Raw genomic sequence first — 23514 nt, 5'->3', positions numbered from 1 at the left:
GAGGATTGAAGATAAACCACAATCAAAATGCAGTTTGTGTTAGTAAAAATAAAAGCACTGGACAAAACTTAAAGCTGTGTACTGGTAGCCTAAGCTTAGCAGAAGGAAAGGATTTTAAGCAGTCTCAAGGACACATGAATGTATGACAAGATTAACTGAAAACAAAGGGAAACGAAGCCTAAATATCAGGAAACACATCCCAGTAAAGCGTGCCTTGCTTCAGATTAAGCCCCGTCACCAGAGCCTTTCAAAGCTAGTGCATACAAAAACAGCATAATACCTTTTGTAGGGAACACTAAGTCTGCACTAAGCGGGAGGCAAAACCAGGTGGAAGGGGTACTTTTTTGTCCTCTAATTTCAAGTCAAATATAAAGAGAAGCACGTGTAAAAGTAAAATTTCTCACATACGAGAGCCGTCCACCCGCAGGTTATAATGTCACAGAACAAACTCATTTTGGGTGGCATCCCTGACCACAGTGGGGAGCTAATCTTTAAGGTCCCTTCTAACCCAAACTATTCTATGATTTCAAGTATATTATACCACAAGGAGTTAATAAAAGGCTGGGGAAGGAACAATTTTCCTGTGGCTTGATTCAACACACTTGGATTATTCATCACATTTGTGAAGGAATATGAATCCTATCAAATAATTAGATGGTGTGTTAACCTTTCTGGTTTGCAACAGCCTGTGACTGACAAGTAGAAGGGTTCTCCAAGAACAATTTCCTGTGCTGTTGTTTCTTTCTGCCTGGACTCTCAATGAAGGGTGTGTTTTGTGCACTTGTATAGGGAATCCCTGTGGAGGTTTTGTTGAGCTTTAGGTCAAAATTTTCTGAATTTAAAATTGGGGAGCTATTAGATGCCATTTTTTTCTGGAACCTATTACCAGTACTACAAGACTAGTCTTCTTCCATTACTGTAATTTAAAACATCCCACTCTCTTACATCAGTTTGGTTTAGAGTGAGGTGGAAAAGTGAAATATCAAAATGCAAAAAAGTACACTAAAAGAAGCCACTACTTCCTAGTGTACTCAATGCACACAACTAAGAAGTTTAAATAGCTACAGGAGAATCTCAGTGCTATTGTAACTTAGATTTTCTCAGACCTCTGCTTCAAAGTCCAGTGTGGTTTTTTCCTCCTGTCATTGTCTCAGCTGATGGTCACCTTCAAAGTCTTGGTTGTAGAAAAGAAACAACGAACAGAGGTCCAGTCTGTTGTTGTTCTGAAATCTGTGATACAAAAATCATAGGATTTGTAAGAATTTTTAAACCATCCGAACTGACAGTATCTGAGAATTCTCAAAATTTCTTATGGGCCTCAAGCTTTCCAAGCAAGCCAAGGAAACTACAGAGCAGACTGAGGCTAAACAAATCCTTAAATTCTGCTGATGAATAGGATGCCATGAACCACCTGGAAAACACTGGTAGAACCTCTTAACATAACATTGTTTAGGAATGTCTGTTCTAATTCGGTTCAGAAATGATGAGGGAAGTTAGGTCAAACAGAGTAACTACAATTGTTTGTCATAGCTTTAAAAATTGTTAATTTCCAAGGGCTTCTCTTGGTTTAGGGTGAATTTGGGAGGAAACTTCTGAATGGGGTCCCTCTGGAAAGCAGATTGAAGTGACCCCTCCCCCTCACCAGTTTGGGCAAGATTTCCTTGGAGAAAAAAATGGAAAAAAACTGTTTATTTAACAAGCCAAGTACTTACAAACATTAAAAAACCAATCATATTAAACAGTGGAATCTCTCATTGTTCTGAAGAGAGGCAAATTCAGAGAGAGTTCTTTCTGTGGGTTGTAGCTCGGCTCACTCAGTCTCTTATCAGTCCCTCCTGCACCAGAAAATGCAGTCCCCAGCCCTGGTGGGCCACAGGCTGAGTTCCCGGTGCTTTTCTGGGTTATTGGTCCAAAGCAAGGCTGATCAATTCCAAGAAAAAGAAAAGCCACTGTCCGGGGAACTTCTCTGCCTCAGCTAGCTAAAAAAAATTAACTAAAAGCAAAGGAGAGCCCTCTCCCACTGTCTGTGCTGCAGACAACACAGTCCGTGAGAAAGAATGCGGGGGAGAAAGTTTCTGCAAACAAACTGTGAGCTTCTTCTCCCCCCCTTGGCTCTTGGAACCAGTTTTAAAGGCACAACACTTATTTCTGGGCTAAACAGACAAACGGGGATAAAATTCAGCATTCTAAAGTCACCCCAGGACCGGGTTTTACATGTGCTACTTCATTTTCTTCAAAAATTCCCCTTCCACTTCACTGTGATGAAGCCTGTTCCAGAAGCAGCTTCATTCTGAGCATGTTCTTCCACAATGGGTCACACAATTTGAAACCTAGAAATAGCAGGCTTGGTAGAAGATTTCAAACTGGTTACCAGACTAAGGCAAAATCACAGATTGAAGGAAAGATAATGCAGCATAGTTGATCACTTCTGGTAAATGTATGGATGAGTGCAGCTAAAAAACAGTCGAAAGCAGAATTAAAAGCAGTAGGTACTCTTACAATGAGGTGTATTCATACAGTGTCAATGGAGGAATGTATGTACATTTCAAGAGAAATAAACAATGGAAACAGACTGCTCTTAGGAACACTGGAGTGAGTGTGATATTCCTTACCCAGCTGGCATTACTCTGGATTTTTTTTTTTTATATTACCAAAGGCAGAATCAGGCTCATTCGCTGGGTATTTAAAAACACATGACTGAGAAACATGACTAGGAGAACAACTATGCCTTGCTGCTTTAGGGTTTTTCTGAAGAAGCACCGGGCATAACAGAGTTCGTTCTCCAAAGGTGCTCCAGGAAGCACTGCATTGTCACACCAGGCAGAGCAGGGAGCAGCTCACCGGACTGGGGGACGGGCGAGTGCAGCCATCGAGCAGGGAAAGAACCGCGCTCCTGCCCCGCATCCCGCTTTGCTCCTGCCCCGCATCCCGCTCAGCTCCTGTCCCCATCCCGCTCAGCTCCTGCCCCGCATCCCGCTTTGCTCCTGCCCCGCATCCCGCTCTGCTCCTGTCCCCATCCCGCTCAGCTCCTGTCCCCATCCCGCTCAGCTCCTGTCCCCATCCCGCTCAGCTCCTGCCCCGCATCCCGCTCTGCTCCTGTCCCCATCCCGCTCTGCTCCTGTCCCCCCATCCCGCTCTGCTCCTGTCCCCCCATCCCGCTCTGCTCCTGTCCCCCCATCCCGCTCTGCTTCTGTCCCCCCATCCCGCTCTGCTCCTGTCCCCATCCCGCTCTGCTGCTTTCTCAGGTCGCTGCGTGGTCACATGTTGGACTCGGTGGTCACAGAGGTCTTTTCCAACCCAACTGATTCTGTGACTGTTGAACGGCCTGAGCCTGCCCAAGGCACACAGCAATGCTCCGGACTGGCAGAATGGATGATTGTTCAGCAGCTCGTCGAGCCTGGCGCTGGTGGGTGACTCTTTAGCCAGGAGCCCTCACTCGGGCGGCGGCCTGGGGAGCATCCCGTGACGGAGCTCTGGCTGACCGAAGAGCTGGGCAGCCTGGCCCAAACGCCTGCAAGCGTGCTGCTCTCAGCAGGAAACGCGCCTCCGGCACTTGGCAGCGAGGAGAGCTCCTGGGAGCCTTTCCCGGGAGCACCGCCAAGAGCCCCCAGCCCCCCGTACCGCACCGCGCCGCGCCGGGCCGCTGCCCGCAGCAAAGATGGCGGCGCGGGGAGCGGCGGCGCGCAGCCGCCCGTCCCTGCCCTGCCGGCTCCGCCCCGCCCCGCCGGGCCGCGCGCGCCTCGGCGGCTGGCGCGGCCACGTGACGCGTTCAAGCGCGCCGCGCGGGCCCCGCGCGCAGGGAGGACGGCGCGGCGGGGGCGCGCGGGCGATCAGGTGACCGCTAACCCCGGCGGCGGCGGCGCGCGCCCGTTACCGCCCCGCCCGCGGGGACACGGGGCACGGGGCACGGGACACGGGACACGGGACACGGGACACGGGACACAGCGCCACGGGGGAGCCCGGGGAACCCGGAGTGCGGCTCTCCTTCGGGGTCCGCAGCGCGGGGGCGGGAGACGGGCCAGGGCCCGGGCAGGGGCGGGGATCGAGCACGGTGCGGGCGGCGCGGCGGGGAGAGCCGGCCCGTGCACCGCGTGCTGGCGGCACCGCGGCCTCGCTGTCAAGCCCCCGGCAGGGAGCGTGGCCCGCCGGTGGCGGAGAAGAGCCCGAGCGCAGTGAAAGCCGCCCTGCCCGTGCCGCCGCTGCCGCCTGGGGCTCCGGCCGGGGCGACCTGCGCACCGGGAACACCGGTGCTCGCTCTCCGGTGTGTCTCCTTAAAGCCTCCAGAGACACAGCTTCTGCTTGGCCATGGCGATGAGGCCAGCAGTGCTTTTGGAACATGTTGGTGATGTGCAGGGACCACTGCCGGCCTTGCTGCATGAACTGTGGATGTTGAAAAGCATTGCGGCATCGCAGTGAATTTGAAGGGTGACAGGTATACTGTTCTCACAGCTATGCTATCCTTTCACGAAGTACATTTTACTCCAAAGAATAAAGCTGTACTCTCTGTGTTAAGGGAAATGGTCACAAGTGACAGAAAGCATAAAGATGCCAGTATACAGAGTGATTCTGTTGTGCTCCGGCTAATTCAGCTTTCCTTTCCCATAAAGGGGTTCCCTCATTCATGGCTTGAGCCTGACAGTCACAGGATGGACTGTCAACTCCTCTGCAGGGACTGAAGTGACTTCACAAACAGTGGCCGTGTGCCGAAGACCTCACACATGTGACACATCTGCTCCGGTAAGGGCCCTGTGTCAGCAGAGTATCAAAGTGCAGCTTTCCAGTTTAGATCTAGAGGGGAAGGCAGAGTCTGGCCACTGGCATTATTATTTTCTATCACTGTAGTTTACTGGGACTAAGTAATGAACAAAAGTCATATATTAATTTTAGAGCATTAAGCAGTTAATTGTGTTAACACTCACAGTGACCTCAGCCTGCTTTCCCATAGCAGCCACACTGTGAAAGTACTTTCAGGGACTTCTTTAGCAAGAAAAACAAAAAATAGAAGCACTAAAATTGTCTGTAAACTGTAATTTAGCCTTAGGAAAGTTTTCTTTTAAGCCAGCAAAGTTTGAGTTAAATAGTTCAGTGGAGTATAGCCACAGCTCATTCTCTGTCCTGCACATGTCTTTTGAGAAGTTCCCTCTGAGCCTGTATGTCACAGGCTGCACTGAGAGGGCCTTATATCCCAGAGAAATGCACTTCCCCAAGCACAGACACACCAAGCAGCATAAGACATGCTCTGTGCTTTTTCAGAAAAAAAATTCAGAGAGAGCTCAGTGAACCATCCCTGTCCCATTATTCACTCACTGACACTTGAGCTAATGAACCTTCTCAGATCAGATTTACATAAACTTGCTCTAACCTGTTCTGAGAAACATCCAAGGATACAACACCCACCTCCTTCCACGTGCAGAAACCTCTAGTCATCGGTAGGCAAATTTATGATCCCATAAAAGTTGATATACAATTCCTTAGTTCGGAAACATTCTTCTAAATTGCTCAAGTCAGTCTTGTTAGTAAAAAGTCCAAGGCTCACAGTCATTCCCATTCCATCATTTGACCATTTGAGAATGATTACTGAAGTTGGAGTTGAAAGAGCCTTCCAAAATAATCGAGCTGTATGCAAACAGTTCAGTTTATTGTCTTTTTTTTGAGGAAGACAGATTCATACCAACTTTTCTTCAATATAACATAAGTATTTATTTCATACACCCCAAGAGCAATGGTACTTTTAGAGGGATATTCTACATTTGTTTTACAAAAAGCCCCACCAAGCCAACAAAATAAATTTGACATTAAAATGTTTGGAAGGAGAATACAAGGGGATGGAGATTGTTGAGATTGCTAGGTTCTTGGGACTGACAATAGGGTGGGAAACTGGCCAAAGTATCTAATACAGAAAATGAACAATTTCCACATTCACAATTGGAGAACTGATACTACTTTTCTCTGCCTGAGGTGAGGAAATATGTATGCCATGCGATGTTATGTGATTCAAATAAGCACTCCTGGCATTTCAAACTAAGCCTGTCTAATGAGATGACATTCAGTGATAAAAAACCCAGTGTTTAAAGACTGGGGTTTGTCAGAAAATGACAGGGATTTCCAGGAGCTGAAGGTCTCTCGTTCTGACAGTGCAAAACTGTAAGGCTGTGGCTGTGAGCAGAGCAATAGGAGTATCATTTCATCATATGCTTTTAAAAATAGATTCTGTGCAACATGTTACACAGAACCCATATTGCAACAAGAAATGCAGAAGGACTTTCACAGATTTATTTGAATCAGTGACAACTAGTGAAGTGATCTTAAAACCCACATTGCAATTATGACTGGAAGTTTAGAAGTATGGTAACACTTTTTCAGGAAAACTGAGCTCTCAGGAGAGTGATTTCTCCTGCCTTTGGGTTGTAGATCACTTTGTGCACTGTAAATCACTCTCACACGAAACTGAGCACATAGGATAAGCTCTCCTAGTGAATCTCTCCCTTAATTATTGCAGGTCATCACTAGAAGAAGTGTAGCATTTGAAGGTTTAATGCAGAAATTTTGATGTCCCAAGTTACGTAATTCTAAATTTGGCTGAGTGTCATGGGGTGGTTTTGTTTATATCCTGCTAACTCTGGAAGGCTCATCTATGGAATTGCCAAACCTTTCTGATTCCCATGGGACACCAGAATTGTCTGTTAGTAAGCCATATGACTGTTCCATGAGTTCTGTGTCAAACAGGCCTGGTCAGGTCCTAGTGTGGTTGAAATGAGAGAGCTGCACTGATGGGAGCGTGATGACCCTTGGAACCTCCCTGGCCAATGACCATATCAGTTCCTCTAAATGCAAAGCTGCTTTCCTTCCTGGGAAGAACTTGGTGCTTATACCAGGAACTTGTCCACCCAGCAGCTCTGTAGACCCCAAGGGGAAGGAATGGTTAAGAAACAGCTTTTTTTCCACCCCATTCAGTCCAGGCTCAGTACTGATAGCCAAAGCACGGCAGCCCCCTTCTGCCACTGCTTGTGTAGGAGCTCTGTGATTCTTAGAACTCCCCTGAATTGTGGGTTATCAAGTGCCCCTTGTTGCAGCTGCATCAACTCTAGAATGGCTCATTTACCGAGCACAACAACAGGCTCCTGTTTGGGCAGGATTCCATTGGCAGTCCATGCCTGACCTGGAGACCTTTGATATTTTGGCTGGCAGACTACTTGTCTGTGCCCTGCTTGGTATTTCCCTGTAAAATACACTCTAGGATGTCCTTTCTTTAGGAGACATTACCCTTCCTGCCACTCATTCCCAAGTCGAGTCCAGGCATCACTGCATATGCTCATAGCTGGAAAGTCCACCCCTTTCTGCAGTGAGTGTACAAGCCCACTCCCTGTTTCTTCCTCACTGGACAGCACAGTCTTCCAGCTCAGAAGGGGTCCCTGGTTCCTGCAGCTGGACACATCTGCATTTCCAGCTTTGCTTCTCAGAGGGGACTTTTTAAATGTGCGGTACAGCTGCATACTGACAGCATCAACACAGTCAGGAGGGGCCCAAGATATTGGGCTCCTTTTTCCAGTGGATCCTCATACTGCAGCTTTTTATGGATATCTTTGCCTGCTATTACCCAGACATGACAAGACATTGAAGAAGTTTGTGAATTGTTCTCATGGGAAGAGCACACTTGCCTGTACCATACCTGCATTTTGATGTTGTGATTTTCTTAAAATTACATGGAGTTTTCTTTTTCCTTCTTTTTTTTTTTTTTTTTTAAAGGAAAAGGCTTAGAGAGACATGGAGATTGAAAGAATCATTCAAGACACACTGACACACTTCATCCAGTCCCACATCCCTGCAGCAGATCTCAGGTATGTTGAGATAGGCAGTTCCAGTATCGTTGCTCCTGCATTGTCACTCTGTGCATTATACTGAATTCTGTAGTTTTCCTGTACTTTGTGTTGTTCTCTCTTAAGTCAGATCCAGGATGTAGGTAATTTGCACAGGTTCTGATGGGAATGCTGGAACAACTATAGTTTAGCATTGCAATCAAGTAATGTCATTTCTTTGATGACCAAGATGATTAATTTCCTGTCCAGTAATACCCATTAGGATATGGGATTTCCTTCATTCCACACCACTCCCAAATGGCTTTCTGAGCAGGATCATCTATGTCAGGCCTCTCCCTATTTTGAGCTCTGCCTTCATGCAGAGATACAGCCACCTTGAGGCTGGAACACAGCAGCAAGTTTTGCAGCTGGTGGCAGCAGTGACACAAGCGTGGAGAGCAGCAAGCAGAGAACACTGTATCCCACAGGAAGTATAACGTACCAGAATATGATGACATCACCTGAAATACCACTCAATATAGAACATCCAAGGTTCTTGGACATTGGGAATTCTTTGGTTAGCTTAGCTGAAGCATCCACAGGAGCATGGCCTCTGGAACGCAGGCTGGGGCTTTCATTCAGTGCTGCCCCGGAAGTAGGACCACATGCACTGTTTATCTTTTATGTTAATGCTTTCCTCTCAACCACTGACCACCTGCTACTTGGCCTTAGGGATAGTATCTCCTCATAACATACAGTCACATAGGTCCTTCTGCTGCTGTATTAGAAAAACACAAGATTAGGCAGAATGGGGATGGAAAGAAAGGAAAAGATGTGCCTGTTGACCCTGCTGTCTGTGTTCTCTTTGTCTCCAGTGGGATGGATGATGTTTTCTTCTCTTATATCACGGGTGTCCTGGAAGAGCTGGGCTCACCAGAGTCCTCTGAAGAGACTTTTGACATGGACACCTTTGTGGAAATGATGGAGGCATATATCCCTGGTTTTGCAGAAATCCACAGGTATGTGATTGTTACTGGTTTGTATGTGCATGCCATGCATCAGGGACCTGGCCCCCAGACCCCCAGTACTACAAATTCTTTTGTTATACCCAGTTGAAAACGTATTAGTACTAAACCTGAGCCATCATGATAAGTGACTCTTTGCCTGAATACACAGATGCTAATCCTAATATAGTTTACAAGTAGGTCCTTGGTAATCTGAAATACCAGTTGATTTAACTGGGCTTCCCGTCAAGCCTTGTCTTTCTCTAAAATGGTAGCCAAGTAGGATAGGCTAGTGCTTTTATTCCTCGTGCTTATTATCCACCTTCTGTCTCTTGCAGTGGGGATGTTTGTGAAATGATGTTCTCCCTCTCAGAAAGGCTTGGTGAAGCTCGCAACAAAGGTGAGTTACACAAACAGTGTCAGCACAAGAAGATCTGTACATGGTTTTAGTCTTAATATTTGTAGTTGAACATATGTCACAGAAAAAGTACGAACTTGTTTGCCACAGTTAGGAACTCATAAGGTAGCCCAAATTGACTGACAGGTTTGGGGTTTTTTTCCAACATTCAGTCAGTTTTTTCACATCAGCAAATGGGAGATGGGAGGTTGGAGTCATATGGAATAGTGTCCATGACAAACTGAAGTGAAAAACACTTGATCAGTTCTCCAAATGCCTCTATTGAGATCAAAGCCAGAGTATTAAGAAAGAAATAGCCAGTTCAGGGCTGCTTGTTGAAATTCTGCTGTAAGTTAATTCTGAAAGAGGATTTCTGCCTGCCTCTGATAGCCATCTGCCTAAGTGGCACTACCACTGGGCAGCTTTTATCAGGTGCATCATCAAATAGGGTATCCAGCTGAATACTTGTATCACATCTACCTTTGAGCATCCTCAAAGCTCACTTCCTGTTCATCCATGAACCCTGGCACAGATGCGAAACCAGTGATGTGCTCTGACCTGCACTATGCAGGACTGCAGAAGACTACGCTGTGACAATGGCCCTTTCTAACCTCAGCATTCACAGGCCAGCTGGATTGCTATAGCAATTAACTCCATGGGCACTTTCCACTAAAGAACAGACAGGTTGCAGTGCCTGGATATCAAACCTTTCAGGACATAACCAGTCTGAGTTTTGCTGGTATAGCAACATCACTGCTGTCTTGCTAGAAGGCGACAATGTAGAATAGACAGTCCTGTCTTTTATCTTACTTGCTGCTTGCTTGAACTTGACAAAATCTTCTGCTCTGCTCCCCTGCATCCTACCCTTTGAGGATCCTGATGTAGCCAGAGTGTGGAAGGAAAGCACCATTCCAGTCACAGGACAGAACAAAAGTGAAATGGTTCTTCCTACAGTGGGGAAAAGACCCTGTAGAAAAAGAGATGCATCAGAGTAACCTGATCACAGGATGTGCTGGCTTGCATGCAGCCTGGGGACTACCACAGTGTATTCCCAAGTTTAAAATCAAAAGTACACCTTAGTTCAAAGAGAAAATACCAGGGAATTCTTAGAAATGGAAGTATCCACAACCAAAGCACTAGTGGACTGAGAATTGAAAAGTATAATTGAATTTACAAGCAGCCCATGCCTTTTACAGCCTGGAAATGCAGAACTCAGGCACTCTGGCATGTGCTAGCACTGTCTTCCTGCAGATCAGTGGGAGCAGAGCTGCAGCTATCCCTGCTGAGGGCAGGAGAAACAGTAGTGCTTCCAAGTGTTGTCACTTAAGAAGAGATTTGCTTTGGCACACAATGCACTAGCAATCTAATGCCAACAGAAAGCACAGAGCTCTAGCCTTAGTGGGACTGTTCCTCAGGAGATATCACTGTGTCTTTAAGAAAAACTTGGCCAAAAGGCTGTGGAAAGCAAGAGTGAAGCGTCCTCTGAAGATCTCACCAATGGCCAGGAGGCTGGAGCTGGAGCCTGCAACGGGGAAAGACTGTGCACTCTAACAGACGGAGCCGGGGTCCAGGTATGAGTACCCGCAGAGGAGCAGGAACACTGGGTACAGTCACATAGCACTAGGCTATCAGCACTACCTGAGGGCATTTTCCAGCTCTGGACAGCACAGGCTGTGACACAGCATCACTTGTGTCCATGATCTTCTCCACTGTATGGCCTGAGCAAGACTGTCAGAAAATTATGTGCTGACAGACTGTGAGCCAGTGCTCTGTCTCATCCTTCTCAGTGGCTGGAAAGGGTAAGCCAGAGCAGTGGCTGAGAGAACGTGTCCCAGTGCCTTCAGAGATCCCACAGCAGCTACAGGTACTGCAGTACCTTCTACATCAACCCCACCTTCCTCCCCCACACCCTGCTTGCTGTTTCTCCAGTGCTGATCTATTCCTGCTCTGCAGTACAAGCATTCTGTGTCCACAGCGTTCTAGCAAATGCTGCTATGGTGATGCCTTCTGATGTAGCGTCAGGTCAGTGTTTAGCAGCCCCTTTCCTTTGTAATCAAAGTACATATAACTTCACAAGGTGGGCAGGAGTCAGGCATTCACACCACAGGGTCCAGGAAGCTCACTCTTAAGCATGGCCACACAGATGAGTCAGGTAACAGGAGCCCTGCTTTAAAGCAAGGTGAAATACAGAGGGAGGAGATTAAAGGAGAGTGAGAGGAGTTGGTCTTTCCAAAGATACAGTCCCCTGTTAGCTTCAGGAATCAGATTTAGTAATGATGGTAAGGAGAGAGAGCTTTAAGCAAAGGGCAAGCTGAATTTCCTGACCATGAAAAACCAGAGGCCCTTTTCAGTAGCCCTCTCCTCACTGCATCCCCAACTTACCTCTATCTCTTTCTTCAACTAGGAAGGCGCTGACTTGAAGGATGGGGTGGAGCTGCTACTGGAGATGTTCCCAGCCTGTACTGTGAGCCAGGCAGAGAAGGCTCTCGCCATGACCTTGGGGAACTTGGAAGAGGCAGTGCAGTTAATTGTGGAGGAGAAGGTGGAAATTGGCCCGGCAGGTGCGAGTGTGAAGGTACTGTACTCTGACCAGGGTGGCAGTGGGTCAAGGAGCAGGGACGTGCAGATGCCACAGCTGTCTGCTACAAGCAGAAATTTCGACTGCAGAACCTTTATGCACAATAAGCCAGGAGGATCATGCAGAGTGGCAGCTCCTCTCCGTCCCCTGGCTCTCTTAATATAGGTTGTGCCCACAACCAAGCCAGGATCCCAGTGGAGCTGTGGCTGGCACCCCTTTTCCCGTGGAGTGCTTCACCAGCAGCTGGGTTCAGGGAGCTGGCAGGGAAGCTGTGTGCCCTGTTGTTGTGCTATTCACACACCAGCTTGTCTCCTCTCAGGAACTGGCACGGCCCCGCAGAGCACCCAACCACGAGGAACTAAAACAGGTCATCCTACAGAAGTAAGTACCCAGCAGCAAAGAACCCTTGTTTTGCTCCAAATCAATGAAGAGGTAGCAGTTTGGGCAACAATGTGGTCTGTAAAGAACTAGGGGTGGGTGTTGGCTGAACACATCTAAGCACAAATACAATCATCAGCTGGGAAGAAGAAAAAAAAATTTAAAAAACAGCCAACCAAACATATACACACAAAAAAACCCAAACAAACAACCCACAAAACCTAAACAACAGAACAGGTTTGGTTTCTTTTAGAGCTCTGGCACAGAAACACATGACCTGTACCAGCTGGGTCACAGCACTGGCTTCCTGCAAGGTTTCAGCTTCCTATAGATACAGTGTAAGTCACAGTGCTGTTAGCTGAGGTCCTGCTTAAAGGTTCAAGGCACAAACATCGTGCTACAGCTCAGGTAACAAACACATGGTGACCTGTAGAACTACAGTAACTCATTCATACCTCCATTCTTGGAGACAGTCCAAACAAGGTTAAAGATACCTTCAAGAGACTGCCTGTACAATAGCACTGGGAAGATTAAATCTCAATTGCTGAAGGTGTGAATTCAATGCATTTAAAGAAACCTCTCTGAAATCCTCCTATGGACTTCTTGGGAATGAAAGTAGCTTTAGATTAGTTTACCTATATTCATTTCTAAAAGCATTTAATTCTCAATGGAGAACCCACACTGCTTTCATCTATCTGCTTTAAGATCTCATCTTTCATTAGTATCCTCATGCAGGCATGCAGCTTCCACACGTCTATCCAGCCACATCTTTTCCACTTTACATGCTCCCCAGGGACAGGATAAACAGTCAATGGGCTAGGAAAGATAAAGCAAGGCAGAACAGCATCCAGGCAGAAGTAGTAATCCCTGTCTTTGCCCATCTCCTGTGCAGGCTCATTTCAGAGCGACAGGCAAGGGAACAAAAAACCACCAGCTTCTTGTTATGTTTCTGAGAACTTCACTTTAATGACATTTTGGCAACATCCTGTACTTTAAACATCACTCAAGCACAGGTACAGAAAGCAGATCGCCATAGCTGAAGATATACAAGAGTAACTATACTAACTACTGAGGGAGAAGTCATGGTCACCTGTGCTAAACCAGCACCAAAATCTCAGAGTAGCAACTCAGCAGTACAGCAAGCAAAGGCTTGGACCCTGATGTTTCAGTTACATAGGAAATGAGGTGATGCTTTTATCAAGCTGCTTCCAGCATAGACCTGTTTCACAGTCAAGTAGTAGGAGGAGTGTGAAAGGAACACCATCATTCAGGGCAAAAGCAGACAGATTGGTCCTGTAATCTCACCTATGTCTCATTTGGCTGCCATCACTTGGACTGAGAAGGAACAAAGCTGCCCTGATGGCAGAACACACCAGACCTCAGTACCTCTCTCAGTTCTGCAGTGGCTATCAGCATTCTCAACCACCTGAGTTTTCAATACCCTTCACATGCAGCTAGGGATGCTACTCTTGGAGAATCCCACTAGATTCTCACCAGAAGGGTGACATACTTCTTGCCCATTTCACCCAGAAGGCAGCATCAGGTTTTCCTAGCTGCAATCTAGGCAAGTAGGACAGAAACCAGCCAGGGGAGAAGGAACATAGGCTGTGAGTAGCCCTCGGTAACGGTTGTTACAGTGTTCACTGAATGCTTCTTGTGTTTCAGATACATGATGGTGGATAGCGCAGATGATCAGAAAACACATCGGCCAGCTCCACCCAAAGAGGTAAGCAGGCCCAGCTCACCAGCAGTTTGAATGTCCCAAGGTTTAAAATAAAGCCAGGCTGCAAGTCCAAATAAACAACAGGGCAGGCCAAAGGCAGGTCCATTCACAGAACCTGTCAGTCAAAGAGGGAAGATTAGCTCAGCTAAGGTGCTGCAGGAAATGTCAGTTCTTACCTTTCCTGACTACCATGGCTCTTGCTCACTCCCATCAGATGGCATCCTTCCCAGTTTTGGCTAAGACTGCCAACACAGACAATGGTAAAGCAGCCCACCCACCCACCTCCCATAATGCAGCTCTGCTTTTGCTTAACCCCTCCATTTCTCTAGCAGTGTGGCTGTCCATCCACTTGGTGTTCGTATCTTTTCTCTCCAGGCTCCCAAGAAGTTGATCCGCTATATTGATAACCAGGTGGTGAGCACAAAAGGAGAGAGGTACAAAGACATCAAGAAGCCTGAAAGTGAGGAGATGAAGAGAACCTACATCAGCCTAAAACCAGCCAGGAAGTATAAGTTCCACTGACAGCCAGGTCCTTCTGCTCTTCAGCCTTCCACCTCACTGCCAGGCATGGCAGGATGGATGTGTGGTGCTAGGAATGAGGTGACTCCACCTGCCACTAACTTGAACTAACCTGGAAACCAGGACACTGCTTTCAGCTTCCTCAACTAACCTGGCTGAGGAGACTTCTCTCCTTGTGTAGCTATCCCTCTGCCCCTAGAGGCACACTGCAGTGGCTCTCCAGGACCTGGGCATTCTCTGCTATTCCTTGCATGGGACATTTTTAGATCTGAGATGTGGCATGTGCTTTTGCAGCAACCTTTTTAACAAGTCTTTGTGCACTGTTGCTTTGAGTGCCGGTATTAATAAAAATGATGTGAGTTGGTGTGTAGTTCAGCCAGAGTGTGCACATGCTTTAAAACACTGCCTCCAAAGGTAGGAGCAGGGTCATCCTCTCTTCCTCCAATTACTCTCTTCATCACGTTCTCAAGATGCAGCTGCTGTTTGATTAATTGCCTGGCGGATAAAACTCAGGCTCAACTCCAGAACTAGGCTCCCCCCCTGCCAACACAATCTGCAGCTCTCTCCATAAACTCCAGCTGATAGCAGAGTCAGTGCTCCTGCCATTTCTCACCACTGTTGAGAGCCAAAGCTCCAGCCACACAACAGGGAGCAAAATACAGTAGCAGGCCTGGGCACTACTAAAATAGTCAGATGCTGGAAGAAACAAATGACAATGACCAACTGCTTTCAGTGACAGCACAGCTAGGTTTGGCATTTTTCTGTCAGTCAAACTGCCATTTGGAGCATGTTCCCCCTGAAAACAACTCCCTTGTTCCAGCCTAAACCAGCATGCTAGGCCTGGGCAGACACACAGCCTGTACTGGGGACATGCTAGTCCTTTGGTGCCAGGCTAGCCAGTGGCTGTGGGCTGGAGCTAGGCTCACTGCCCTCCTTCCAGAGCTCAGAGGGGCCTGCCCTCTTCCAAGAGGAGGGTTGGTAGCTATTCTTTCTGCTCCAGCTGGTCTGGTTTGTTCCACAGCTCTGCTGGCATGCCTTGCACACCCACCCCAGGGGACAGTCCCCATCAAACATTCCCCTGCTTTCTGGACAGCTGCCACTTAAAGATTTAAAATACAACAAATAATAAGTCCTATCTATTAGCTGGCCTGACCAAGCACCTGTTCAGCACCATGGTGTTCCTGCAAATCACTTGCTCTCTTTCCACGCCACTGCAGAGGGAGTTACTTTCCCCAGAGGCACCAACGAAGTCCACTTACGAACACTCAGTGGCTGCTACACAGCCCCAGAGGAAAGAGTGAGCCCCACTCAGGCCAGCCTCACCAATGGGACTGACCTCTCCCTCTGCACATCTCTACAGCAGCCAGTTCCGGCATCCTTCTGGGATCCCAGCATTGTGTCAGTCCCCCCCTCCCCAGCAGCAGCAGTTCTAGATCTGAAGGTTGATGAAAGGGGCGAAGCCAACCACATCCTGCAGCAGAACGAGAGCCCTCTGCAGCGGAGGCTCCACATCCAGCTCCACCCCACGGCTTCGGAGGATGCTCAAGCTGGACTCAGCCACGTTGTGGCAATGCTTGACCTTCAGCGAGCACAACTTGGGACAGTACTCAGCCAGGACCCTGCCAAGAAAGACAGCACAGGCAAGTTGCAAGTCAGGACTCCTAAGTGCACCACTCACACTTCTCTTTACTCCCAGCAGCCTAGCGCTCGTGACTGTGCCACACATGCACCATCCTTTGGGGACAGCACCATGGCGGTATGAGATAAAGTCAAGGGACATCTGGATCCCAGACCTATCCTCCATGATATGCTGGGAAATTTGCTGTCAGTAGCACACAGTGCTTCCCCTGAAGGGCCTGCTAGTGGCTTCTCTCCCAGACTAAGCTCTCACTGCTTTCAGCATGAAGAAATATGACTTTCCTCTCTGGTTCTCTCCCCATCCCAGACACCTGCCATCCCCACCCTGGCCCCCCACATTGCTCAGTACCTGATGGAGTCATTCTTGACTCGTAAACACCCCGTGAGGTCCAAGTGCTCCAGCTCTGGGCAGCACTTGGCAGTCTCCTCAACTGCCACGTCGCCCACGTTGGCATTGACAGCCAGCGACAGAGACTTGAGCCTGCCGCACTTCTGCACCAGGTAGCAGATGGCCTCGTCCTTCAGCTGGCGACAGGCCGTCAGGTCCACAGCCTCCAGCGCCTTGCAGTGGTCAGCCAGGCTGCGCAGGGACAGGCTGTCCACCCACTCGCAGTGAGCCAGGGAGAGCTGGCGCAGGTTGGGGCAGCTCAGCGAGATGGCCACCAGCGCGTGGCGGCTGAGCTGGGCGCAGCCCTTCAGCTGGATCTGGTGCAGGTGGTGGTTCTGCCCAATGACCGGGAGCAGTTCCCGGTCCGTCAGCCAGTCGGAGCAGTTCTGGAGTGCCAGCTGCTGCAGAACTTCGTTGTCCTTCAACAGGTTAACAAAAGCGGCCCGAGGGATGGCAGGTCCAATCTGCGTGGGGAACCCAGGAAGAATGAGGCATCCCCCCAGGGTCTCAGATAGGCCTGGTCCTCACCAAATACTCTCTCCCCTCCTCTCTTCTTCTGTGACAATAGTGACCAAAGCCATCCCCTGTCCTCATCCCAGGGCAAACCTACCATCAGACTTTGCTCACCTCATGCCAACGCTACTGCCACAAGCTAATGATACTCTGGTTTCTCCATCCCACATTATCACTCCTGCATTTATATCCTCGTGATAAGCTCCACACCTCTGCTCTCCAAAAATCTCTTAGCTAGACCACTCTGTGTCCTCACAGAATAGCAGCTACTCCAGTCTTTCCCAGTCCCAGGCAGTGGCTCCCAGGAACAGCACAAACTTTCCCTAAAGACCAAGCAGAGGTATCTCCCACCAGACCCAACCTACTGCACAATTTTCATGAGGACATGCCACTCCAAAACTCCAAACTGCCAGCCAGTGCCCCATAATGGCCTGGGTGGAGTTTCCAGGCTTACTCCTCCCAGGGCCTCTTACTCAAGACACTGGCATTGCTGGGCCCTGAATCACTGCCTCTCCTCCCTAAGCCCATCTGTCCAGTTTGACACCTGAACTATTAACCCAAGCTTCTGAGCAGAAACTACCGTCCTTGCCAAGGTTTCTTCTTCTCCCCACATAGATGCTCCCCTGTTAGTTCCAGAGCAGTAGGACATCTGTGTCCTCCCCCAGCCTCAGAGCCATCCAATACCTGGCTTGAGTCAAAGCAGCGCATGTTGGCCAGGTACAGCTGGATGAGAGACTGGAACGACTTGCTGACCCTCTGCAGGCTCAGGAGTTGCTGCAGTGGCAGATGACAGAGGATATGTGGAACCAAGATGTCTTCCCAGGGCAGGTCCAGGAGGCATCCCCTGGTCGGGGTCACACTCATCATCAGACACCAGAGGGCCAGGCTACTGCAGGAGCCAGGCAAGATCAGCTCACACCTACTGCCGGGTGCCTCTAGGAGGAACAGCCAGAAAGAAAGACTCAGACTCAGCGACGATTCCCACAGTTAGCCCACAGGGAACAGCCCCTTGGCTAGCCATCAGCAGGACACGTGCCTGCCGCCTGCATCACCACCTCTCCAGCCTGGGACGTTCACTGCTCAGGCATCCGAGTCTACCTGCCCACACTGCCCTCCAGGAGAGCTTGGGTGGGGCTTTCCATCAGCTGCTGAGGGAGGCCCTGTGCCTCAGCGAAGCAGCAAGAAGCTGCTGCAGCGTTACCGCACCAGTCGCACAGCAGCTGTGCCCAGCATTCATGTCCGAGCATCGCTCTACCTGTCAGCCAGTCCCCCACCCAGTGCCGGGCCACCCGGGCACCCTGCAAGCGGGAGAGACCAGGCGCTTGCTCCTTCCCGCAGGAGGAACAAGGCTCCGGGCTCCCCGCAGGGAGCGGACCTTCAGCGTCCCTGCGCAGATGAGGCCTCGGGCCGCGAAGGGAAGGAGCGGAGGGGTCCCGGCAGCCCAAAGCCCACGGAGCTGCGGCTGGAGGCCGCGGTTACACTCGGCCCCAGCGGAGTCCGCACCTGGGGATCCTCACCCGAGGCCATTCCTGCCCCGCCGTCCCAAAGAGCCTCGCTCGGCCCCAGAGCCGCCCCTGGGTTGCCCCGCCGCCGCTGCGGGGCGGCCGCCGGGACCAAGACACCGTCCCGCTGCCCGCCGCTGGGCCATGCGGCAACCCTGCCCTGCCCTGCCCCGGCTCCCCGGTACCTGCGGCCCCGGCGGGGCTCCCCCGGCCGCTCCATCCGGCGCCGCACCCGCCCTGGACACCGGCGGCCGCCCGTGACGTCACGGCGGCGGGCGGAAGTGCGCGCGCGCCACCACCCCGCCCTCGGCCCCGCCCCCTGGGCGCGCCGCGGCGGCGGAGCGCGCTACCGGCACCGGCCCAGGGGCACCGCTTCGCGGCGGGGAGTGTCGGGCGGCACAGCGGGCCACGGTGGTCGCAGGTCCCACTGGTGTCGCAGCGACTCCCGCAGGTTGCTCCCAGCGGCGCGGCGCGCCCATCGGCTCTGGTGGCCCAGCTCACGGGGCGCACCCGCTGCCCCGCGCGCAGCGCCTGTCCCAGTTCCTCTGTTATGCCAGATCGCCGGTGCACACCAGATCCCTATGGCCTCAGTTCCCCGGCGCACTCCGGTGGCTGCAGCCCCGCAGCTACCCCGGCTCCCCAGAGCACACCGCCTGTCCCAGTTCCTCGGTTATCCCGTTTCCCCAGCGCACTCGACATCCCAGCGCACACCAGCCGCTTCAGTTCCCCACGGCCTCAATTCCCCGGCGCACACGGGCTGCTCAGCCGCAGCTGGCTGGGTTCCCGGGCGCACACCGGCTGCCGCCGTTCCCCACGGCCCCGGTTCCCGGCGCACCCCGGCCGCCCCGTTCCCCGCTCCCAGCGCACGCCCCTGCCCCGGCGGGCGGCCGCGCATGCACAGCGCGGCGCCGCTGTCCGTTCAGCACTACGCGGAGCCGGGACACGCTGCAGCCGGTGAGCGACGGCCCCGCCGGACCCCAGCCACTGCCCGGCTCCGCGGCTCTTCCAGCGGGCTGTGCCGCCCTTGCCCGCCCGCAGCAGCGGACGGATCCCCGGGAAAGGCCAATCCCTGGAGCTCACAGTTCTCATAACACCCCCGACCGGCAGCCACTGGGCCCCGCTCCTCCGCCGGTACCGGGCTGTCTCCGCCCCGGGGCTGCCCGCGGCCCGCCGCTCCCAGCCCGCATCCTCCCGCGCTGCCAACCGGCTCCTCGCGCTCCGCTCCCCCGCCGGTGCCCCGCCTGCCCCCGCAGCCCCGCGCACAGGGCGGGGTTCGTCTCTTTGCGCGCAGCCCCCCCGGAGGAGCGGCCCGGGCTCCTGCCCGCTCAGTTGCCATAACGACCCCGTAGAAACGGACGCTGCTTCTTCCTCCCCGCTGTCGGTTTGCGGAGCGGGCACCGGCGGGCACCCGGTCCGCGTTGGTGCGACACTCGCACACCACACCTCCGGGCCGGCACAGAGTGTGTGACTCCATCTCTGTCTCGGGACTGAGACCTGCTGACCTGTGCAGCATAGCATCAAGCTGCCGATTACTGCGGGCATAGAAATTATAAAAAAAAAATCCCCCTGGCAAAAGAGCAGGGCCCACAGACAGTTAACAAATCCCAAATCCCCGGTCCCAAGTTTCCTGGAAAGCAATGATCACCCTGTCTGTGCACCCTGCTCTGCTCATTTCCTCAAAACATAGAAGCTGGTTTGTGGAAAGGTCTTCTTTCCTCTGGGGGAAACTACCCACCCTGTCTGCCCCAGGACACACAGCACCTGCTCCTTGAGGATTCCAGTGGCTCTCTGAGTTAGCACAGTGCATTTCTCATTTAAAGGACAAGTGATGCAGAGTTTTAAATTTTCTGCTGTTGTTAAAAATGCCCTTGGCCATGTCCTGGGACAGCTCTTTGTTTCCCTGTGGTGATAACACTCTCTTCTTGACTGCCCGCTGTGAAATGGAAAAGTGCCTCCTGGCAGAGTCCCTTAATGTATAGAATCACTGGGCCTATAGGCTGGAGTGGTAGAAGCTGGACGTGTGGCTGGTTAGAGCCACTAAGGTTTATAGGTGCCCCAAGGGCCTGAGAGCTCTTGGCCTTTGAGGGGTTTGGCCGGTTGGCTGGCTACAGCTATTGAGATGTATGTGCGAGATAGTAGGAATTATGGATACTTTCCAGCTGTGGAATGTTCATATTCTTCTGGTTTTTTGTCCACAGGTTGTTTGCAGATGCAGAAAGAGCATCAGAGACTGTTAGTGTATTGTGGAGGTGTGTACTGAGACACAGCTTTACACCGTCAGGATGTTCAGTAAACTCAGCAACCTAGGTCTACACCAATGGTAAGGATCCCAAACCAGTTCTGGTTTTGTGCTCATGTCTATCAAGTTTTCCTTCATGCAGAGCAGTAGTGAAATGGCTGTACAGCACTGCGGTACAGGGCTTGCGGGATGTTATCCACTGTGCTGTGCAGGGAAGGGACAGCTCAAAGCAGACAAGCTTGAAGAACCAGAGATTTGCTCTGCTCTGCTCAATCAAGATTTGCATCAAGCTTCTGGCTTTCTGTTGGAATATATTCTGCCAGACTTGGGTCTGCATTTCTCTTGAGAGGTGTCTGTAAGTCCCCTTTCTAAGCTTCAGTTGGATGCCCATTTTTAGTTGATTCATAATACCTCAAACAGGTCTTCCAAAATAGCTTTCTGAGGTGGACCTGGTGAATGCTGGGCTATGGCACCTGCAGTTCTTGCAGGACAGCTGGGGGAGTGTATTGCACAGGTACCTTCAGCACGCAGGGGACGCTGTTCAGCTCCCTGGCACTCCTGTTATCCCAGTGGCCACCGAAGTTCTGTGGGGGAAAGCGACTGCGTCAGGCCATGAGCTGATCCATAGCAATGAGCGACCGAGCTGAGCACCAGGGGGAGAAAGCAGATTAGCTCACATCAGCTGCTGCTGCTGCAGCTTTCTGGTACATTCCTTACATACAAGGCTGGCAGCTTGCAGAGCCGGGGCATGGCATCTTTACCCTCATGAACATCCCCTGAAGTGAGCAGAGACTTCAGCCAACTCTGCTGCAAGGTGGTGCTGATGCACAGCTGTACTTCTGAAGAGCCTTGAGAAGCACTTTGGTCATCACTTCACCCTTTAGGAAGTGGAGATGAGATTTAGGAAACTGGGCCCTGAAGGAGGGGAAGTTTTGTGCTTAGAAGAGCTGGCCTCAAGCCAGGAACCCAAGGATTTTTTTTTTTTCCCAGAGATGCTCTTGATTTTCTAGCTATAATGGGCAAGTCTCCCTTATGTATGCCTTTTGACTTCTCCCTTGCATTGCAAATTCAGTTATTTCCATGTCAGAGGTGTATTCAGAGATTGGCTGGGTTTCTGCAAGCCTGCTGGGGTTTCCAGAAACTAGTGCTGTCCAAGGGTACAGCTTATTTTTAGGAGATCAATATGATGCCAAGCCAACGTTATCCCGATGTTCTAGGACCTGTCACCTCGTATGATGGCTTGACACCTTGCTGGCTAAACACCTTTAGCCTTGCAAAGACTTTGGGGCCATTTTCTTTACAGTTTTCTACTAGTCTCAAGTGGGAGAAGAAACTTGTCAAGATCTTGTCAAGGACACCAGTAGCTCTGCAGTATTCACTCCTCTTAGATGTGAGAGCTAGGTGAATGCAGTACCACAGAAGTTCACTAAAGCCTCTCAACACTGTTTTTTCTTGGACTCTCACCAGGTTCTTTCAAAGGATCTGGCTCCATCTTTTCTCTGGCTGCAGGATAGGTCTGACAGCCCCCATCACTCTCAGGGTTGGAGTGGACCACAGCTGGACTTCTTGGTTGCATGGGAGAAGGTATTGAGCTCATAGGGTAAGCTCTGCTGTCAGTCAGTGCTGAGATTGCACAGTGTAACCAGACGCCATTTCTAAGCTGGTGAAACAAGAACACATGGTGACTTCTGTTCAACTCTTCCCTGTACATGCCACCTTCCTACTTCGTATTCAGAAAATAATTTGACTATACAGTCAGGACTAAAAAAAAACCAAATAAAAAGAAGTAAAGCAAGACCAAGTTCTGCAAGTCGAGGTTGAAAGAGGATTATGCATGGGAAGCTCCCAGCTAAACAGAAATACAGGGCTGTTCTGAAGCATCCTACTCATGAATCCCCTGCATTCAAGCTTTCAATGTGTCCTTTGAATTTATCTCCACACATTTCCACGACAGCCATTTTGCTCAGTTTTCTGGTTATATTTGTAATTACTCCTCTATAACTGACCTTCAAGGCCTTTTACACAATCCTGGATGTGACTGTGTTCTTCCTGTGCTGGATCAGACTGTGTGCCTTGGGCTTACTGTCTCTTTTCTGCATAAAATACTCTGTATTCATTGCTCTCATTTCCCTTTATACCCTTTCACCTTTCCCCATGTGAATCTTGAGTCTGAAGGTATGGGGAAGGGACCACATCCTATTGCTGCATACATTAGCTGGAGAGCAGTCAGAAGATCTGTGCTGCAGCACAAGCCTGTCCTGGGAGGATGCACCAGAGTACGGGTGATTTGGGTTGTTTCAGACTAAATTTGTCTCTTTGATGCAGTGACTCACCATGGTGAGGCAGGTCTGGTGAATGACCTGCTGGCACCCAGGAAGCTCTGTCTTCACTGGAGAGCCCACCCCGCCACTCAGAAATCCCTTGCTTTTCTTCAAGACCATCTTTGCCTGAGCATCTTTTTACCAAGAGATACTCCCACACAATTGTTCCCCTAACTGCTGTGTAGGGAGATTATTTATGGCTCAAGCTGTGCTGAGGCCCCACCTCCCACGTCGCCAGGACAGGTTTTATCATGCTGTCATTTCTGTCTTCATCTTGACAGAGCAATGGTGGTGCAGGAGGAGCCCGCTCCCTGTGCGGGTGCTGCCTGGGGCGGGGACAGAGTCTGAGAGGATTTCTGTAACAGCAGGCGTGCCTGGGGCATTACAGAAATATTTTGTTACAGCTCATTCTGAGGCCCAGCACACAGTGTTTGCTACCACCTCTCTACAACTCCACTCTTCCAAGCCCCTGGTCCTCCTGCAAGAGGGAGCAGCTCAAGGCAGGGAGCTAGGACACT

General features: G+C 50.6%; 2 protein-coding genes and 1 long non-coding RNA gene across 6 annotated transcripts; 2 read left to right on the top strand and 1 right to left on the bottom strand.

Annotated features, from left to right (window-relative positions):
- The first annotated feature begins 3752 nt into the window (after positions 1–3752).
- CUEDC2 (CUE domain containing 2) lies at positions 3753–14767 on the top strand. 2 transcript variants are annotated; one of them, XM_038140504.1, is made up of 10 exons: positions 3753–3834; positions 4608–4737; positions 7747–7838; positions 8672–8815; positions 9139–9200; positions 10635–10768; positions 11602–11772; positions 12095–12156; positions 13819–13879; positions 14252–14767. In XM_038140504.1, exons 3-10 carry the CDS (start codon positions 7765–7767, stop codon positions 14396–14398), a joined length of 855 nt encoding a protein of 284 aa, XP_037996432.1. In that variant the 5' UTR covers positions 3753–3834; positions 4608–4737; positions 7747–7764; the 3' UTR covers positions 14399–14767. The 2 variants fall into 2 exon arrangements, with proteins under 2 accessions (XP_037996432.1, XP_037996433.1); XM_038140505.1 differs by lacking the exon at positions 3753–3834 and adding an exon at positions 4015–4432.
- Positions 13092–19694, bottom strand: FBXL15 (F-box and leucine rich repeat protein 15). 3 transcript variants are annotated; one of them, XM_038140498.1, is made up of 4 exons: positions 19572–19694; positions 17619–17869; positions 16383–16885; positions 13092–16014 (listed from the first exon to the last, which is right to left on the bottom strand). In XM_038140498.1, the coding sequence occupies exons 1-4, from the start codon at positions 19621–19623 to the stop codon at positions 15825–15827; spliced, it is 996 nt and encodes a 331-aa protein (XP_037996426.1). In that variant the 5' UTR covers positions 19624–19694; the 3' UTR covers positions 13092–15824. The 3 variants fall into 3 exon arrangements, with proteins under 3 accessions (XP_037996426.1, XP_037996428.1, XP_037996427.1); XM_038140500.1 differs by having other exon boundaries at positions 19517–19644; XM_038140499.1 differs by lacking the exon at positions 19572–19694 and adding an exon at positions 18622–19301.
- Positions 19343–23274, top strand: LOC119702426. The gene is made up of 3 exons (XR_005257353.1): positions 19343–19390; positions 20635–20756; positions 22143–23274. It is a non-coding gene; the product is annotated as an uncharacterized LOC119702426 (long non-coding RNA).
- Positions 23275–23514: the final 240 nt, after the last annotated feature.

This window comes from Motacilla alba, chromosome 6, assembly GCF_015832195.1.
Source record: "Motacilla alba alba isolate MOTALB_02 chromosome 6, Motacilla_alba_V1.0_pri, whole genome shotgun sequence".
Taxonomy (NCBI): domain Eukaryota; kingdom Metazoa; phylum Chordata; class Aves; order Passeriformes; family Motacillidae; genus Motacilla; species Motacilla alba.
Note: the sequence above shows the minus strand (reverse complement) of the source record. Positions and strands in the feature narration are given on the sequence as shown.

Bases quoted from the DNA above. Each gene is read 5' to 3' on its own strand.
- CUEDC2 (XM_038140504.1), top strand. From the start codon at position 7,765: ATGGAGATTGAAAGAATCATTCAAGACACACTGACACACTTCATCCAG. The intron at 8,816-9,138 runs GTATGTGATTGT...TGTCTCTTGCAG, and splicing joins GGTTTTGCAGAAATCCACAG to TGGGGATGTTTGTGAAATGA. The intron at 10,769-11,601 runs GTATGAGTACCC...TTCTTCAACTAG, and splicing joins CAGACGGAGCCGGGGTCCAG to GAAGGCGCTGACTTGAAGGA.
- FBXL15 (XM_038140498.1), bottom strand. From the start codon at position 19,623: ATGCGGGCTGGGAGCGGCGGGCCGCGGGCAGCCCCGGGGCGGAGACAG. The intron at 17,870-19,571 runs GTACCGGCGGAG...TGTTCCTCCTAG, and splicing joins CCCGGGGCGGAGACAGCCCG to AGGCACCCGGCAGTAGGTGT. The intron at 16,015-16,382 runs GTACTGAGCAAT...CTTTCTTGGCAG, and splicing joins GTCAAGAATGACTCCATCAG to GGTCCTGGCTGAGTACTGTC.